Source organism: Acinonyx jubatus, chromosome A2 (assembly GCF_027475565.1).
Source record: "Acinonyx jubatus isolate Ajub_Pintada_27869175 chromosome A2, VMU_Ajub_asm_v1.0, whole genome shotgun sequence".
In the NCBI taxonomy this organism is placed as follows: Eukaryota; Metazoa; Chordata; class Mammalia; order Carnivora; family Felidae; genus Acinonyx; species Acinonyx jubatus.
This window is the reverse complement of record NC_069383.1, coordinates 41199011-41219415: the sequence shown is the minus strand read 5'-3', so window position 1 is coordinate 41219415 and position 20405 is coordinate 41199011. Positions and strand designations below refer to the sequence as shown.

The 20405-nt window shown below is 41.4% G+C and overlaps 1 protein-coding gene across 12 annotated transcripts in view; it reads right to left on the bottom strand.

Annotated features, from left to right (window-relative positions):
* ELMO1 (engulfment and cell motility 1) overlaps positions 1 to 20405 on the bottom strand; it is a 730817-nt gene that overhangs the window by 317538 nt on the left and 392874 nt on the right. For 9 of the 12 annotated variants that reach the window (XM_027075272.2, XM_053218216.1, XM_053218222.1 and 6 more), the window contains 6 exons: positions 18866 to 19017; positions 16645 to 16723; positions 12028 to 12072; positions 10970 to 11020; positions 8321 to 8443; positions 6516 to 6647 (listed from right to left, as the gene is read on the bottom strand). In XM_027075272.2, coding sequence (XP_026931073.1) covers positions 6516 to 6647; positions 8321 to 8443; positions 10970 to 11020; positions 12028 to 12072; positions 16645 to 16723; positions 18866 to 19017 — 582 coding nt within the window. The remainder of the gene's footprint in view (positions 1 to 6515; positions 6648 to 8320; positions 8444 to 10969; positions 11021 to 12027; positions 12073 to 16644; positions 16724 to 18865; positions 19018 to 20405) is intronic. The other 3 variants (XM_053218220.1, XM_053218219.1, XM_053218221.1) reach the window with 1 other exon arrangement.

Here is a 20405-nt window from a genome sequence, read left to right as displayed (position 1 = left end):
CCCATAAGGCACATCCCAGCTCTGTGCACTTACAAAACCCAGCATCACGACGCTTGGGGACCACTTTAAATAGCAATATCACCAACATAAAACACAAGTTTCAAAAGTTGAGGCCTTGGCCAGACTATGAAAAGGACTCCCATTTAAAGCATTGTAGCCAAAACAAGAAGGTGAAGCATCCCCCCCTTGTTTGACCTCATGTCTGCAAATGACTGTGAAAGCAGGAGTATTGATTTGGGGGTTACAAATAAATTCTAGTGAATAGTTGGAGTTGCAAATATGGAATCCATGAACAATGAGGACTATTTCAAACCCCTTTGAATTTAAAATTCTCTATAATCTGTTCTCTCTTGCAAAGTCAATTTGACTTCTCTCTGCATGCAAGCTAAAATGTCAGCCCATGACACATGCTTGCAGTTTCCCAGGCACACATTGTTCTTCCATCAGTAACTTTTATTTTGAACCATGCATTTTTTCACTATCCTCCTGGGACAACTTATGACTCTCCCATCCCTCATCCTCAATAATAATACCAATAGTAATTGTAACATCGGCATAACTGCATCTAAATTCATAGTCTGTTTAATAAGCGCCATGCACTATTTGGTGTGATTTACAAGTATCTACTAATTTAATTCACACAAATCTATTGATAGAGACAACTCTTATACTCCAGATTTAAGATGAGAAAACTAAGACATGAAAATGTCAAGTTATCTGCCCACATCACTCAGCCTGTGATCAGGGGAGTCAGGAATCAGCCCTGGGCAGCCTGAATTCAGACCCAAGTTTAATCCTGATGTCAAGCTACAGTTATGGTTAAATTCTAGCAGCATTTAGACCAGGAGGCTTCCTCTTGTGATAGGGAAACAGGGACAGGGATGGAGGTGGAGGAAGCCATGGATAAAGACCCATCTCACTTTATTCCCTGCCATCTGTATTTGAGAAAAAATGTATTAAAATGACACCAAGCCCTGCATATGCAATTGCATATGATTATACTTGTGTAATGATGTATAATTTTCTTCTATCATTTGGAAGTAGAAAATCCTCTAAAAATTTTAACATGAATCTGCATTAATCATTTAAAAAAATTTTTTTTATATTCTCTGATCCTTTGATATCTTAGATCCTGGCCAGGAGAGGAGGAACTGCCCTTCCCAGGGTTAGCTGATTCCTACAGACAGGAAGCATGCCCTCTATATGCAAACTAGCCAATCCAGATCCCAAACCCCAAGGGATCTCCTTCATCAGGGTTTTGCACTCAGGGCCACTATGCCCCTGCCCTAATCACAGGGCCAGGTAACAGGCAACTAAGGGCGATCTCTAGGAGATTATTCAAACCTGCTTACACTTATCTTGCCTTGACTTTTTTCATGGAAACCACAACAAAGGCTCTTGTCCATGTTTTCCCCTCACTCCCTCTACCTCCTGACCACCACCAGTGCTTTCCCACATGGTCCTGTGTGGGGTGACATGTTCCCTCTCTTGATAACAACGAGTAATACAGTATCTTTTCAACAACCATCATCTCTAGGTGAGGTGCTGGCCTCAGCAAACCTGAACGCGATCAAACCTACATTTTAAAAGAGAATCTTGGGGCACCTGGGAGGCTCAGTCCATTAAGCGTCTGACTTTGGCTCAGGTCATGATCTCGCGGTCTGTGAGTTCGAACCCTGCGTCAAGCTCTGTGCTGACAGTTCAGAGCCTGGAGCCTGCTTCTGATTCTGTGTCTTCCTCTCTCTCTGCCCCTCTCCTGCTCGCTCTTGTCTCTCTCTCAAAATAAGTAAACATTAAAAATTTTTTTTAATAAATAAAAGAGAATCTTAATTCTGAAATAATATTTTTCTCAATGCCATTTTCCACTTTTACATCTTAGTCACTTCTTTCTCTTAAGACAATCTGAAAATGTTAAGGGAAAGGGAAATATTTATCAAAACTTTTCATATTAAAGCACATTATATTGTTCAGAAACAGTTTCTTTTAAAAATGAGTTTATTTTGGTTCCAAACTAAAGGAATGGGAGAAGGGGGGGCATCTAGAAAAAAAAAAAAAAAACAGCCTTGTCCAACTTCAACACCTGCCTTAGTTCAAGAGAGATCAGAAAAATGAACTACAGGGAGCCTGGGTAGCTCAGTCACTAAGCATCTGACCTTGGCTCAGGTCATGATCTCACAGTTTGTGAGTTCAAGTACCACATTGGGTGAGTACAAGCCCCGCTTCAGGTAAAACACAAGCCCCAGATGAGCCCCACTTCTCTGTCTGTCTGTCTGTCTCTCTCTCTCCCCCCTCACTCACATGCACCCTCTCTCTGTCTCAAAAGAAAGAAAGAAAGAAAGAAAGAAAGAAAGAAAGAAAGAAAGAAAGAAAAGAAAGAAAGAAAGAAAGAAAGAACAAAAGAAAGGAAGAGAAAGAAAGAAAGATGAACTACAAATATGTCCTTTTTAATGACTGTGCCACAAACTGGACAAAGGTAAAAATCTTAAGCAGAGAAGCTACCAATTCAACATCTGAAGGGTTTCTAGCCAGGAACACAACTCTTCACAGAGTATGAATACCATTTGACACAGTTCTTGACCATTATAACCAACAAGGTACAGTTTGTTAGCAGGCATTTCCCCGGTTTTCAAAATAAAGTCATTCTAAATAGAATCTGCCTTCCATCACCTTGAGAAATATATGTGCCCTTCCCTTCTTAGTTCCAGTAACCCTGACCCTCCTCCCACCCAGGGACGTGCAAAGGCATGTCTACTTGGAAACTAGAGAATCATGAACTGAGAGATCTTAGAAGATTAAGCAGCTTTGTTTTAGAAGCAGATGCTTTTCTGTGTTATGACTAACCATACACACCATTTAGCCACTTTAAATTGAGATTTCAGAATTATTTCATCAGAAAAACCTGCTCTGTCGGGATGCTGTGCTGAGAAGAGATGTAAGGCCATCTGCCTTCTCAAAGGTGTTGTGCTTTATTATCCTTTAACAACTGTTCTGCTTGCCTTGTGGGAGCAACTGCCCCTCCTGCTTTGGAAAACTGAACAAGCTGCCTGTGATTTCCATGACATGTGCCCTCCACAAAGCAAGGAAGGGAAGTGGTATTTGCTGGGCACATCATCCGTTCCACGTGCTGGGCCACTCACTAACAGATGATCTTTAATGGCCTTCCAACAACCTTGAAATAGAACAGTAGCTGCATGGTTGAGGAAACTGATGGCCGAAGAGGTGAAAATAACGGGCCCACTGGTCCAATGGCTTGTAATTAGGAAATATGGAATTAAAATCTAGGCCCACTGAACTCCAAAAAACTTGTCATTTAACACTTCCTAGGCATTGCCTCCTTAGGAGATGTGAAATGAGAAACAACAATCTTCATCTTATGAATTGAAATTCTTCCTCAAAGAGATCCAAAAGATTGTCCAAATCTCAAGTGCTCCTAAAGGAGGAGACAGTAAGGAGTTCACTAAGGGAATGGGCAAGACTATTCCTCTTTCAGAAGCACAGAGAGAATTGTGCATCAAGACAGCTTACAGCACCTAGAGATTTTATGGCCACTTGTGTCCCACCAGCATTTTTGCACGACGGTCTCTAGGTGGCGCAATGAGCGCATGATTCCATTTACTGAGGCTTGTCTGTTTCTGGCGGACTGGCCTTCGAAACTGAAAATCTCTGCTTGTCAAAGCTGTTGGAAAATTTCCACCATTAGAAATCATTACTAACTCGTCTTTCCAATTTCTCAACTCTCTTATGCAAGATAGTGGCCTAGAAGAAGTTTCAGGGGAAGGACTAAAATTGAAAACCAAAAAAAGAATCATGGAAAAATAAAGGAAACCAACACTCTCTTTTGGTTATTCTATGTTCCAGGTCTCTGCTTTTTCTAAAATGACTTTTCAAGTCCTTTGAAAGGAGGCCACATAAGAGCTAAAGCCTTAAAACCACATCAGATTAATTTTAAGTGAAAAAAATACATTGTTTTTCCCAAAGTACTTGAAGCAGAACATTCAGTAGACACTGAAAACTAAGACAGATATACTCTAATACTAAACTGTGGAAGGAATTAACATCATGTTAACACAGATGGAGCTACATTGAGAAAAGTCACTCAGAGTTTGGCTCATGAAATATTCTGATTATTTCACATAGGACCAGAACCCAAAAATAAAAAGGGAGATGTTTCATACGTCCCACGCCCATTATATATACCCTTCCTAGAGATCTGTCATAACCCTAAGAACCTGTAATAACCCAAGTCCTGGTAAGTGTTCTTCCCCTGACTTCCCTCTCTTCTCTGTCCTTCACACACATGGCCAGAAGAAGAAATGACACTGTGCATTCTGGGATCCAAATTCCCCCTGACAAAAACCACTAGGACCTGGGGCAGAGACACAATGAGTCCTGGGTGGCAGCATGTAGAAACAACTAGCGTTGTGTATTTTCTGCATAGTTCAAATGCACTGGAAATCCAGGCAATAGTGGAGGAAGACCACGAAACGGTAGCAACTCAGGCAAACCCTACACCCAGGCTCTCCACCAGGACAAGATGTCAGAATACAGCTGACATGTATTTCATGTATTTTGAAATACACATGCCTTGATCTCTTCCCAAGCTATTTTGATATGATTTGAGGGTAGGAGATTGGGTGATTTTCCAAAGCTTCCCTGGTGATTTGGATAGACCTCGTTCAACATGCAAAAGTAAAACCTGTAAAGAACTGGGTGGGGAAAGAGAACGTGAGCCCCATCCACATTCCCTCAGCCATATCCCTGATAAATAGGCTCTGCCAATGCACAGATGCGTGAGAGCAGGGCTGGGGTCACCTACAAGCCTTGACCATCGATACACAGCAAGTACAGGGAAACCTCACGTGGTCCTTCAGCCACGAAACTTTTTGCTAAGATTTTAAAAAATAGATTCAACTATAAAATCAAATGTAGTGTCAGTCAAAATATGAGATATGGGAGAGCCTGGTGGCTCAGTCAGTTGAGCGTCTGACTCTTGATTTCGGCTCAGGTCATGATCTCACGGTTTGTGGGTTTAAGCCCCGTGTCGGGCTCTGTGCTGACAGCATGGAGCCTGCTTGGGATTCTCTCTCTTCCTTTCTCTCTGCCCCTCCCATAGTGGCATACTCTCTCACAAAATGAATAAATATACATTAAAAAATATGAGATATGATGAAGTAAAAATGATGTCACAGTACCTCTGTACAGTAAGTTGCAAAGCAACAATATGATGTTTGACAAGTATACTTATTAGAAAACATATATTAAGACTATCACGATGAAAACAATAACTTATCAGATTTTTTTTAGTTTAGGAAACATTAGAAAAGTTTAAAAAAATAGTCACTCCGATCCATTGGATTAAAGTGGAAATGACTCAGTGTTTGTGGAAAGGAAAGCCATTTGGTAATAACAACAACCTTAAAAATATATGCCAAAGAAATGACAGTCCCACAAATTTATCTTAATAACTTGATCATGGATGTGTATAACTAATGGGCGGCAAAGATGTTAACTGTAGACTTATTGGTAATTTCAAAACATTGAAATGCTCAGTAAAAGGGTTTGATTAAAAAAGTGTAGTCCACCCAAATAATGAAAAAGTCTTCAGTAATGAAAAACAATACAAGTAAACTCACGTGGAAATATTTGCAAAGACAATGCCCATGAAAGGCAAGGTTTCCCAAATACCATATAAAGCAGGATACTGATGCATATAAATATTAATATTTGTGCGTGTGTGTGTGTGCGCGTGTGTGTATTAAAGGAGAGTGTATCCGGAAATATAAAGCAATGCCTGGTGATTTCTAATCCTTGAAGCCAAAATCTCATTTTTTGCCATTTACAATGGAGGCTAAAATGGAGACCTAATTTTACAGCCGGAGAATTTGAGATTAATTAGCTCAAAGTCACAGGAGAAATGCAATGATGATAAAGGCAAGAAAGGAATCCAAGTTGAAACAAAAACAATAGATTATATTCCAGACAAGCTGTGTTCTGATCTGTAAACTGAAAAAAGGAAAATCTAGGAGCCCATAGCAAGTGCCCATAGCAAGGCAAAACTTATAGAAAATATAAATCACATAAATCTGACCATGAATACATGTCAGGAGCCTCCCAATTTGACTTTGATACAAAATCCATGTATGTAAGTAATCCAATCACTAACCCAATAGTAAGATCCATCCCATAGTTGCCATTGCCCATTTAATTCGAATAGAACCTTAAGCATCTTGTGAAGTAGACTTAATGAAGTCTAGATGCATCCCGGGCTAACTACACTTAATCAGAACCGAATAAACAAACTCAGTATTAGTCACACTTGTGCAAGTTATTCCGCTTCACTGCAGCCAGAAGAGATTTTCATGTGATCCTGTTTAAACAGCTAAACATCTGGAAAATATGGAAACTATTCTGTGAGGCGCAAGAGGACCACACGCTCGGAGGAGCCATCAGTTGTGTGGCTGGGGTCAGGCCCCTGATGTTGGAAGGAGAGCACTTACTGGAGACAGCTTACTTACAATGAAGCCAAGTTTTTTATAATCCCGTGTGTACATGGACTTGCGTTTCTCCATGCTGCCACTGCTGTTATTAGGTTCAGACTCTGCATCAAAAGCGATTCTTCGAAGTTCAAATATGATGTCCCTCTGAGCCTGAAGGCGTTAGGGAGAAAAAAAAAAAGGAGGGGGAGGGAAGAGCTGCTTTCATTGTGTGACATTACATACACTCCCTCTTTCCCCAGGGTCTAAATGAATCACTGCTTTCAGGCAAAAGAAAAACAGATAAAAGACAACCAATGTTCTAAGTTAGGGCTCTGCATAGTCCCCCTGCCACTCTCCCTGCTGGTCAGCCCTGGCAACCTTCCACGATTATCCTCATGGCCAAGTCACTTGGAATACTGGTGTCAATTGCCTAGTCAAGTTCTAAATGGAGCCCCAAGTATTATGGAAGGCTTGGGTTCATACAAGCCAAGTTCAAGAACCTGGGACTTCCGCACTGTTCGAAACAAAGTGAGAGGCACAGAGGTTTATGAACAGCATTCAAGTGACAAGGGGTCCCGGACTCCACTAAGAAGTGACTTCATGGAAACAAACCCTTCAAAATGGCTAAAATGGTTAACTTTCTTGTTACGTGTATTTTACCATGATAAGAGAAAAATGTATGTTTTAAATAAATAAAAGGAAGCACTTCCAAACAGGGAGGGCTGTTCCACATTAAGATGCATGGCCTTCCATCACTAGAAGTGGTAAGATGACAGTCTCATCTCTCTGGGATGATTACACTTGGCCTTGCCAAAAGTCCAGGGCATGGCGGACAGCCTCTCAAAGCCTCTCCATCATTCTTAATCGCATGGCCTCGTGCCATGAACGAAGTGCCGTGGCTGTTACACACTTCACATGTGCAGTTCACATCTGCAATAGATCAGGCCCTCACGTGCCAATAATGAGTGTTTTCCTTTCCAAAGCTGCAGCGCTGTTTAAGTTGAAAATGTACTACAGCAGGATTCCCAGCTGTTTCCTCTCACTCTGCCCTCACACAGTAAAGTTCCCCAAAAGCCTTCTGGATGGAGACATAACCTCTCACACACAACAACCAGAGACCTTGAGAGAATTATAACAAACAGCCAACCAACAAAAACGCAAGCCCAGAAATCAGGTGTCACCTGGGACCCCCACCTTCAGTAATGACGACGGGAGAATGGCAATCACTTCCTCAATCTGCAGGGTCAGTATCACACAGAGCAACCAAATGGCCCTGGTTGTCCGGGAACTTGACTCCAGAGCCATTACCATTGAAGGTATTGGGACCAAAAGCCAAGATCTGTGGCTGTGTGACATCAGGCTTTCTTATGCAATAAAGGAAGAATATGCGTGTGTTCGATGTATAATGAAGTAATCCATTTGCTTTATTCTCTGATCCTAAATTTGCCTAAATTTTAGATGCATTTCCCCCAAGTTCTAAGATGACAATAAAACATGGGGCGCCTGGGTGGCGCAGTCGGTTAAGCGTCCGACTTCAGCCAGGTCACGATCTCGCGGTCCGTGAGTTCGAGCCCCGCGTCGGGCTCTGGGCTGATGGCTCGGAGCCTGGAGCCTGTTTCCGATTTCTGTGTCTCCCTCTCTCTCTGCCCCTCCCCCGTTCATGCTCTGTCTCTCTCTGTCCCAAAAATAAATAAACGTTGAAAAAAAAAATTAAAAAAAAAAAAAGATGACAATAAAACAATTATCATCACCTAAAAATTCCTGGTCTGGGAGTAGCCCCAGAAAAGATTTTAAATAACTTTCTCTCCCTTATGTGCTTTTGCTGCTGTCAGGTGAACACTCACCTGGTCCTGGGGGTCCATCTTGGTCATCATCCTGTCTTCTAGAAGGTTAAAGGTAAGCACCTGTAGCACATACAGCTGGTGTGCCATTTCATTGTTGATGGCTCTCTGAGCTCGGATAACATTCTGTAGAGATAGTTCAGAAAAAATTTAAAAAAGAAAAAGCAAACAATTAATCCCCATAACTATGCCAGGTAGAGCCCCAGAATTCTCCATTTGGAGGCACAGGGAGTGTGGGCTGGTGGGTGGTACCGCCCTTCGGAAGAAAGGGGAGCATGGAGGTGATCTCAGAGCTTTTGTTTATGTTCCAGAGCCCAATAACATTCCTGCTATTTGGGCCAGAAACCAGGAAAAGACCTACTGTGTGAGGGAGGGAGAAGAATGGAAGGCACTAGAAATGCACTGGTCATTGCCACAATATGAGTCAAGAAGGTGTGCCTGAAATAAGCTGAGAAGGAAGACTGGATTTCTGTAACAGAAGCATCCCCTGCAGGCCAGTAGAGGAGTGAATGGTGCATACATCTTGTAAGCAATTTTGCCATCATTTTACCCTACCATGGTCCCTGACACGTCATCCCACTTCTAAATGTGGAAAAGTTTTAGAAGCAACACAAAAAAGCAAAGTATCTGTCAGGCCTGCAGTTAATTCACTGTGGAAACTATCCAGAGACCACCACCACCACCACAATGCAGTGAGGGAATGCATGTGCTTTTAACTTTACTCGCCTACTAACAATTAAATGAAAAATAAAATGACCCTTCCCCTTAGAAAGAGAGTGAAAGTGGAACAAATATAAAAGGAATGGCAGGAGACTAGATATGGAGGCCTTTGCCCCCACCAGAGCTGGGTCAGAAAGGAGACTGAATGCTTGGGCCTAAAATGTATCTTCTTTAGCAGAGACTGTGGTTGTGCCTTAAAAATGCCGAACAACCAAACAACCGGTCATTGTGGTGAAACGACTATTCAAATCAGTGGTTTTGAATGTGATAGAGCCAACCACATCTTGCCATCTGAAAGAACTTTCTCTAGGTGCCCCCAAACCCAACATGCATTGGACTCCATGTTGTAGCTGTGAGCACCACGTCAAAATAGCCAGTTAAAGAAGAGAGGCAGAGAGAAAAAATGAGGAACAGAAAAAAGTCACTAAACCAAAATATTGGGGTTGTGTGGGTGGGAAGCTAGTCAGTGAGATGGAGAGGTGGAATGAGACCCCATACCCTTCCATTTTCAGAACTGAATGTTACTTCATAGTATGTGCCTCACATCCAAGGTGTATAGCCGTCTTTTTTACTAGCAACTCAAAAGAATCTGTGCTCCAAGTTTTTGCCTGAGAATACCACCCTTGACCTTCCAGCCACCAAAGTCTCATAGGAGATTTCCCACTGAAGCAAAGTGATCTTTCAGACATGGAAGCCACAGCCACTTCCACCCATTGTAATTCTGGGCATTCTAACCCCCACTGCCACACCCAGGTAACAACCATGGGCTAAGACCTTAATTTAACATTTCTCATCCTTTGTCCCTCCACCCTCCTCCTCTCACACAAACACCTTCACTGAACTACATCTGGTAGTGAAGCCTCCACTTCCACTGAGAGCCAGGACAAAGATGGACCATATCATGAATCCCCCGTCTGCAATCTCTACCAGACCATTCTTGGACCAAGAATCTACCAGGATACTCAACAAACACCCATTTCATATTCCAGTTCCTGGGGGGAAAAGTGTGTCATCCCCAAAGAACTGGGGTACCTCTTTCATTAAACAATGAAAATTATACTCATATGTTTCTTTTTATCCTGTCAGCCAGGAAATTTAAAATCAAACTTGATGACAAACTGTAGTCATTGCCATTGGCTTTGGATTCTAGAATATTTATTGTGTTTGCCGTCATAAAGGTTTTTAACTTTCAAAAGACTCATTATATTAGAGTGTGTGTGTGTAATTGTGAGCTTGTAGAACTCTTTGAAATCACAGAAACAGAAATTGCTTCTTTCGTAAGCTGGAAATCAATCATGCATGTTTCTTTCAGCCTTTGGTTAAAAGTCAAGCAGCAGATAAGGCCTCGGGAAATCATGCTATTTGATTTATTTTGAAGCATTCGCAACGTAACATGTAGGGCTTCTTTTCCACTGACATTTCAGGTCATTTTTGCATTGCAGTTCACAAGTGGATTCCATGTATGTCTTTCCTGCCTGTGTCTTGCAAAGGGGCCCAGGAAAATGATGGTCAAAATTACAGGGCTTCTGTCAGTCTGAGAAGGTTTCCAGCTAGCTTCCTCATTAAAAGCTGTATAAGCTCACACAAGTGGATTTTTTTAAGTCAAGGAGCCCCTGATTTCCTAAATGTAAAGCTAGAGTGATGGTAACTATAATAAACCTGCACCACTGGGAGAGATTTCCACCCCTTTCTGCCAGAATGTCTTTCTAGAGCAGTTCCAGAGACTCCTCCTTACAATCAAAGGAGGCCATTCCTGTGGGAAAGCCTTGTTTATTCCAGTTCCAAAACCACACTTCTTCCTTTCTAGTTCCTACTGCTTCCTCACAGAAGGAAGTCATAGAACACACCACGAATGGAAGCCAAAAGAGGAGATATATGAACACACCAGACCATTCCCACCCAACAAAGAAGTCACGGCACATAGGTACTCACTGTTAAAATGATGGAACGAAGCTGCTTCTGAGCCAAAATATTCGCCATCTCCTGTTGGAGGAAAACACACCCACATAAAACCTTAGGTTAGAAAAATCCATTTCAACATGGCCCCAAACGACTTTATCCTGGGTGTGCTTCCTAACTGTATATCAGCAGTATTTCTTATGAAGGAATAGACACCAACAGGCAGTGGTATTCAAATGACTTTTTGAATGTTCTGTTTTGATAACAAAGCTTTGTCCAAAAGCAGAGGAAGGAAATCTGGCACCCACAAACCTCTCCTCTCCTTTTTTTAGGAATTTCCACCTTCCAGGAAAAATTGAGTACTGAATTAAAAGTGAATGCTCCAAAGGAGAGCAATGGCTCTCCATTCCAAAGGCTCATCAGCTTTTATTAGACTATACATGTGTAGGGAGGTTTCACTAGGAGACACGCCTGCCCCCAAGGAGATCCCCATAGTAGAGAACCATCATTTTAAGGACCTAAACCTTCTTAATCTATGCAAAACCAAAGAGGGAGTGGTACTTATCCCAGGGCTTGAAAACAATCTATGCAAGTGAACCGAGCAGCTCTTTAGGGAAGGACAAATATCTGAGCAAATGCGAAGCTCTTAGAGCCCACACTCCGCATTGCTAGGCATCATTTCTACAAGCTGTACTTTGGGCTTTGGGCTGCCTGGCTAACACAGAGGAATTGCAGGTGACTTTATTAAAAGAAATGATTCATGGACACTCTTTCTAAATATTGAGAAACAGATAGTAAGGAGAAATTATAAAGCTGGGTACAACCATGGTACAAACATTCAAAAACAAAAATACTGCTCATATTCAGGAAGACACCTGCGTGTTGTTTTTTGGGCAGGGAGGGGCTGGATTTTAGGGTTGCTGCTCTTAACTGAGTAGAGAAGAAACTAAGCTACGATTCAAACACACAACCATGAATTCATTCGAGGTTAAAATAAACTTGCAGGAAGCAAGGAGGACCCAGAACACAGGGAGAAAGTGCAAGGGGGACACGCAAGCAGGCTTGGGCAGAAACAGAATGTGGGGACTTACAGTCAGAGGACAATCAAGGATGTCAACACTGCTCTCTACACCAACCTAATGGTGCCATCGTCACCACAGAAAGGAAAGCAAGTAGGAAAGAAGAAGGGATGGAAATTCAGAGGACTCTGTTAGAGGTTACAATTTCCGTTTAACACCCCTGCTGACCCACTGCATTGCAGAGAAAAGTGCATAAATACTGTGAGGTGTTTCAAATCACCTTCCAATCTCTTAAGAATAAAAAAGCAAGGACAATGACACACACAGAAACAAGTAAAAGAGCAGCCTGGAAAGAACCTGTCTTTCTATGGTGCGCACAGAAAGCAGTACTTGCTTCCTAATGCAAATAGGAAGGTCCACTTTTTTTTCTTGGACCACATGAAAAACAAAGAACCCAAAGGACCCTACAGTTCTTTTAATTTATTTTCTTTTATAAAAATGAAATTACTGCCTAATCACACACAAAAAAAAGAAAAAAATTCTCTATTTTAGCCTATTGATTGATGAAATTTTAAATAAGTTAAAAAGGACAATTTATTTCCAGTATCTACAGCAATTGTTGTAATTATCTGTTGACATTATTTATCTTTTTCTGTAAGCCTATGGTCACCTTAAGGGCACCGAGACTGTCCTTTTCATCTTTGTATTCCATGCCTGGAGCACTATGTCTGGCAGAAAGTAGACAATAAATGATTGGAAATGAAAGAACGTTTTCTACTACCCTTGTAAGGAACAGAAACTTGGTCAGGGAGAAAATAAAAAATCCTTGTCTCCAACATGGATTTGTTGTTGTTGTTGTTGTTGTTGTTGTTGTTGTTGTTGTTGTTCAATATAAGAAAACTGAGTAAACTTGAGAGTCCATAGAGAATATTTTATACCGTTAAGATGATATAAAAGCATAGATAGATATAAAAATGGATGTAGGGGGGCCCCTGGGTGACTCAGTCAGTTAAGCATCCGACTTTGGCTCGGGTCATGATCTTGCAGCTCATGGGTTCAAGTCCTGCGTTGGGCTCTGTGCTGACCACTCAGAGCCTGGAGCCTGCTTCAGTTTCTGTGACTCCCTCTCTCTCTCTCTCTCTCTCTCTCTCTGCCCCCTCCCCTGCTCACACTCCATCTCTCTCTCTCAAAAATAAACATTAAAAAAATTTAAAAATAAAAAAATATGGATATATGTATATTAACATGGAAACATGTTCACAAAATCCTGTTTCATTTTTAAAAGCAGTTAAAAAAATAACCAGTGCATGTAGTGAAAAAAAATCATGTATGTAGAAGAGGCTTTGCTTAGAAGAAAGCAGGAAGAGGGGCCATACAAAGTGTGACCAGTTGCAAGAGTTCTCTCTTGGGGCATGCAATTAGAGGTGTCATTCAAACTTCTTCCTTTGAATCTGTATTTTCTGATTTTCCCACCAAATCTTCTAAGTTTTAAAAAGGTTTTTGTTTAAATAATACTTATGAAAACCATAAATATTTATAGAAAAATCTGGAAGGGACCTCACCAACATGCATACCATGAAAATGGTAACATGAATAATGGCATGTAGTTGTAAGGAAAAGGATCCGTTTGCTCCCATCCCCAAGAGCCCCCTTCCCCACACAAGTACCCCTTCCCTTCACCTGTGCAGAGACAGGGAGAATCTCCCACATCCAGGAGGCATGGGGAAGCAAGAGACCCCTCCCCTGTACCACCACCTTCTCCCACACCCCCAAAAACCCCCAGGGGGCCTTGGCAAAGTGGGAGGTTCTGCCCCAGCCCCCTCTAAACCCAGCACTCTCTCAGGCCCACTCAATGAACACAAAACAAAAATATCGCTCCAGTCTGCCTGACAAGTAAAAATATCTGACCATGGTGGTATTTTTCCTCAGTAAAAGCAAAAAGAGGTGTTTAAAATCCATCTGAATTCATTTTAAACATTTTGAAAAGTAAGGAAAACCAAGTTAATGGAGTCCTACCAATGTGTTTGGCCCAAAGTCTGGAGGAGAAGTTGAAATAAATAAAATTTTTTCACTGAAGTGGAATCTGTCCAATGTCCTAAGGCTTTAAAACAAACAAACAAAGCTGTTCCTATAAATCCAATAAATAAATGTTTAGATTATGTTTTAATCTAATTAGAGGGAGAAAATGGGCTTGTGTCTTTCAGGCTCCAGAGAGTTCTTCTCTCGGCAAACAGGAGACAATTCTGTGGGTGACGCCTCCCTGACAATGGGATGCTCTGCAGAGAAGAGCAAGGTCAAGGTTGGGATTCTAGCTGTGACTCTTATCTCCTCAGCAGTTGGTCAAATTCTTTACTCCCTCTGACTCTCATTTGTAAAGAGGCAATAATAAGGCTTTCAGAAGACATGAGAATTCAATGAAATAAGACACAAAGCATCGAACACTGATCCTGGCACATGGCAAATTCTCAAAATATTATCATTGATGACAGGCTTTGGTAAATTTTCCTACTTACCCCCAAAATGCAGAACATTTAATTTTTCACAAGAAAAGCCAATAACAATATATATAATAGAACTGAAGTGATATCCCCAATTAGTATGATCTTCTGCTTTACAGGCTCCACTAACCTTCAGGAGATAACATCAAACTTTTTTTGTCATGTACTTGAAATTATATTTTTAGAGCCAACTCTCTCTTAATGCACTGAAAAACATTTTTTAAATTAAAAATCTAAATATTCCTTTTCTGACAAACAATAGTCACGGACTCACCTTAAATTCAACACAATTTATAAAGTCAAAATTAATTTTCTATGTTGTCGCTGTTTTTATTTCAAAGACTAAATTACAGTCTAAATTTTTGGCTTGATTATATATACTCTATCTTTCTTAGTTGGACTGTTTTCTTAAATTATGTAATGTTATTAGACTATCCTTTGTGATTTATTATCGTTATAGCAATATATTGCCAATCCGTGTCATCTCAGTCTCATATTGCCTACTTTTCAAAAAATAAAATTTGATTCACAAAATCCAAACCTAACATTATGTTGGTATTCCATTATATTTTCATTGGTGTCATTATTCTGGAGTCAGTACAATAGGCAACTGATTCCCTATTTCTCCATGGTCATTTGATACAAATTGAGAAGATTAACAGTACTTCTTGGCATACCAGGAAGATGCAAAGTGTATGCATCTTACACAGGTTGAGATCTAGGGATCCAAGTGAAATCATAGCACTTAGGGTGGGCATGAGTTTTTGCTTCCCCAAATCCAACGTCTTCTTCCACAGGAAAAAGGAGAAGCCCATGAGGTCAGACCAGATAGCAGGCTTCTTGACCCCCACTCCACACTCAGCTACCAGTTTGCCAGGTGTCCTTGATCTGGCCAGTAGAAGGATCAAGCTTTTCCAATGCCTATGTCAGGACTGCACATGTGAGAAGTGTCAGGCCATTCGCTGGGCTGCTGGAGGTTATCATGAGCTCAGTAATTTATATGTAGACATTAAGAGGGCAGTGCCACCTAGGATTCCACCGGCCACGCTCCCCTTAAAAATCCAGCCTGGAGCACAGGCTTAGGGAGGGCAGGCAACCCCCAGCTCCAGCACCAAACCAAACACAGGAAACAACAAAGCCACTCCCTTCATTGTGCAAACAGAACCCCCTAGGAATAAGCAAATGATTCTAAATGAAAAACCAGAAACCCTCACATTTAGTCACTGAGGTTTAAAATCCTTGGCAATGAAAAAAAATAAAATTAAAAACTAAAATTCTTGACATGATGTCCAGTAGCATGCTACCTTCTAAGTTCTGCTAAAACAATTTAGTGGTAACTGTCACAGAGCTCCCGCTATACTTGCTATTGGTGGAAACATATCATATTTCCAACCCATTTTTAAATGAAGTGAATTGTGACCAAGGTAACACAATATATGTTATGTTGATGGAAAAAACAGGAATGGATTTTGAGGTGCAAGCTATATTCCAAGACGTGCAAAATTCTACTTCTTCCACAGCACCATCTATAATGATCCTTTACTTCACTGCAGAAGAACCAGAGATCTGCAGACAAAGGACAGTATCAAAGGACAGGTTTTACATAGGTCCATCAAAGGGTCCCTTCCTTTGTTTGCACAGAAGAAGGGAAATGTGTTGCTCAGTCCTCCCCGCCACATGCATGTGTGGACAACAGAAATGTCATGGAGCAAAGAGCTCCCCAGACATAGGAACAATTATCTCAACCAGTAGCAGCAATCTGCGTGTCCTCCCTCCTGTCCTTGCCATCTTAAACCTCCATGGGCAAAGGAGAACAGCTTGCAGGCAGGAAGAAATACCTCCCTTGCCCTAGGAAGCATTCAACGACATGACAGAAGATCTCAAGGCTTCTACCTCTGCTTCCACCACAGCAGTAACACTTTCATCTCTTTATGTTTCGAGTTTCTACGTTGGGTTTCATTTGATGAAAGGACTCTGCCTCCAGAGCCTTCCGAGTGTTCTTCCTCAGACAAGGGCTCGCGCACCTCCAACTAGTGCCCACTGGATCTGTGAACGAGCCCAGGCTGGCCAGCCGGGCTGCAGAGCAGCAGGGATGCCCAAGGACTCCCCAGGATGGGAAGGAAAGGGCACTCACTGCCCCAAAAGTTGCCAGTCCCAGGTACAGTCTTAAGACAAAAGAAATCCAGCTTACCTGCCTTCTCTCATCAGGAGCCTTCAGGAAAAGTGCATTAATCACTGCAATGGTATAGGTTTGGATTTCTTGATCTGTCCTGTAAAGACACAAACAATACAGAAAGTCAGAACAGGCTACCTCTGAGTCAGACCATCATAAGGGTCGTGATCTCCCCAAAAAAAGATAAGAGAGAAAGACATGGCCTAGAAAATGCAGTTGTCACTGAATGAGAATGTATTTCAATCATCATCATGAGGCAGGAAACACAGGGGGAGAGTTGGGGGTACAACGACTGTTGCTAGCTGGACAACACACTGTTCCCTGGGGATAGGTGGTCAGCCGGCTCTCTCCCCTTCTCCTCTATTAGGCTTAAAACATGAACCCAGGGGCCGTGTGTGTGTGTGTGTGTGTGTGTGTGTGTGTGTGTGTGATTTTCCGTCTGCTGCATGAAGTATATAGGGACCAGACTTGCCTGTCCCTACACTCCTGGACTTATTATAAGGATACCACTTTTGTCTCCATGGCAATGATATTACATATTCTAAAAATCTATTTTCAAATAAAAACTTTTTAAATAATAAAAACAACAGGTTTTTATTTTTTAAATTTACAAATTTTCTTTTTACCAAAATGAAGTCACAAATTCCAAATGAAGCAAAAATCTCATGGAAGCTCCATGGTAAAGAGTAAACAAGAAGGACCCAAGGCACAAACAAAGAGCAGCCGGAGAGCTACATTTAGAAATAATTTAGGGAGAAGCAAAGTTGAGAACGCAGCCCTTGGAGGGATGAAATCTAAAGCCCAGTGCTCCGCAGGCTGGCAATGTAGCCTTGGAAGAGTTCATGGGGTATCCCCAAAACACCATCTCCTCATCTGTAACCCTGGGTGAGAACCCAGGTTCTTAAAGGTGTTGCTTTTAGGATAAAATTAGTTCATGTATATAAGATCCTCAGCATGGCACTTGCCAAATAAGAAACTCTCCACTTTGGCAAAGTGTACCGTGAATGCTCAAGTATGCCCTCGGGATTCAGAGAAAAGACACAGACTATAGAAATAATGCATTTCACATTCAGGGAAATGTGGAACTGGTATTATTTCTAGACAGGTTTTGCACAAAATCATCATTTTGCACACAATCATCATGTGCTCATTTTCCCTGAGACCACAATCCATAGCTTGTGTGACTTAAAATCTTATTACATCCTGGTCACCATCCCCCCTTCCAAATGAAAGAAACATCTAATGCACTTTGGTAGTTTACATTATAAACATAACAGGTAACATTTTTGGCATATTGAGAACTAATGAACATTCCCTCACAGCCCCAGCCTGCATTCCCAACCCCAAAAGGCCAATCAGATTTCCTCTTGAGAACTGGCAAATGTGTCCTGAGAGACCAGGGGTGGTAGTTACTGGGAGCCAAGTCACTTTAGTGCCAACCAAAACACAAGAGAAAAGGTCTGTTGTGAGGACTCCGAGGAGGCCATAGTTTCTATCCTTGTCAAGGCTTAGCTACTTAAGTCATTCCTGGGTTCTAGAAAGCGTACCAGTATTCTTTCAGTAAACCCCCGGTCTTGTGTAAGCTACCTCAGGGGGTTTGTTGCCACCTGCAACTCCAAATAGGTTAATTTATAAAGTAGCATTGAACAGGGGGGGCTTCTCAGAGGCAACCTTACTAACTACCTAAGAGTAGAGAGAAGGGAAAGCCTACAGGCTGTTCAGGGCCTCATCTTAGAGCTCAAGCCGCTAGAGATAAAACACATACGTTACAAAATACAAAACTAAAGGTCACTGTAATCACCTTGAGCCTAAGAAAGAAGCCTACCTTTAAAAATTCCCAGTTATCTATGAAAATACTCATCACAGAAAACACTATTTTTAATGACTAAGGAAAGATACTGTTGAGAACTCAAGAGAACAAATTGTCCTATTAGGCCTTGTTAAAAGTAAAATTCTACTGGTATCTACCACATTCATCAAAACTGCCTATGAAGAGCCAGGTACTGGGAACAGGCATGCCCCCCACCCCGCGCCCCCGCTCCACTCCACAGGCAAGTCACTGTGCCATTTCAGTGTGATGGGGGATGGGTCTGGTACACGGTGTGCCTATATGTCAAATCAAGATTCCTTTTCTGCCTATTTAATCAAACCAATCCAAAATGTTTCCCAGAGCTCCATGGTGGCTGTCTACCAGAACCATTTCCCCTCCTCATGGAGGGGGTGGCAGTGGTATGCTTACCCTTGAAGATGTGGGATAAGTTGTCCAATAGTGATCTCCTGAGCCACCTTCTGGTAGAGGTCATGGCTATTGAGCACCATTGACTCCAAAATGGCCAAGGACCGTTGCAGGATTGAGATGTCCATGCCCGATTTGTTGACAAAACTTGCTATCTGAAAATCCAAGAAGGACACAATTGACTACTTGAAGTAAACAGAGCATAGAAGTCCAGAAGGGAGCAAACTAAGGAAATTAGGAGCTCACTTAAGAAACACCAGACACAGAGGATGAAAAGTATCTAGAATTATAGCAGGATAGTAAGGAACACATCAAGTCAGCGATGATTGCTCATATTACATATTACAAAGCAATATTTATATCTTATTTCTATAATTCAATAATAAGCAACTTTAAAAAGGAGACAGCTTCAAAGAATTATTTTCTGGTTTTTCTGGGATTTTTCTTCTGGGTTTTAGCTTTCAGAGGCAGATGATTTCAACACATATATTGTGAGGACTCCTGTGTTTCTTTGAGACAGTAATTTCAACATATACTAATAGCCATTTCCTTCCATTCCCAGGCTACTCCTTCACCCACACGATTCATGATTTTTATGTTCATATTATGACCCTGGTTATATTCTTAAGGGATTCACACAAATCACACTTGTCAACACAATCCAATTGGCAACTTCTTAGGCACTGGCTACGCTCCTCATTACTCAACAATGAAACACTCTTTCCCCCATTCTTCCAATTCCTTATGGTTAAAATACATTCCTTTCATCTCAAATTTAGCAAACAGGAGAACATTTAAATGAGCAGTGCTAAAAGTTAAAATAATAGCTTAAGCACTAAAATATATTCCCTAAGGAATGAATCACTAAGGCCTCAAACACAATAAATCACAATGTAAGAGGGAAGTAAAATAAGGGTTAGAATAATGGATCACAGTAACCCAAACACATGGGTACCATAAAGGTTTTATTTTAGAGGTCTCATTAAAAGTTATTCCTGTCTGTTGACAACTCACACTAAAAGGCTGTTATTATATCAACATAATGACTACTTTCTTAAAAGCTAAATAATTTGGTTCCATGACAAATCGACACTTGCTGCTTCCCCCCATTGGCACTAATTTCTTCCTTTCTGCTGTCCCATTGACCCCTTCTCCTCATCCCCTCTCCATCCTTGTACAAGATTAAACGCAAAGGTGCCCATGGCAACCACAGTTACCGTCTCCACTGTTTCTAGCTAATGACTCCCTGGTGGAAGTAAGGGTAGTGGATACAGATACCAATACCCTCTCTGGCCCCAGATACATCTGGATATCAGGGGTGGCAAATAGATGACATGAAGAAGTATAGTATGGCAATATTATGGCTTTATATTCCAGAAAGCTATTATTTTATAGCATAAAGCACAGGAAGAGTATGAAAATTTTAAGATTCTCAAAAGACTGCTTCAGCTCCTTTCATTGCTAATAAACTTCTCCAATGTGTTTACTGTCCCTGGCAAGCCTTTGCCTTAATCCTCACAGTCTGCTCCACTCTGTCAAATCT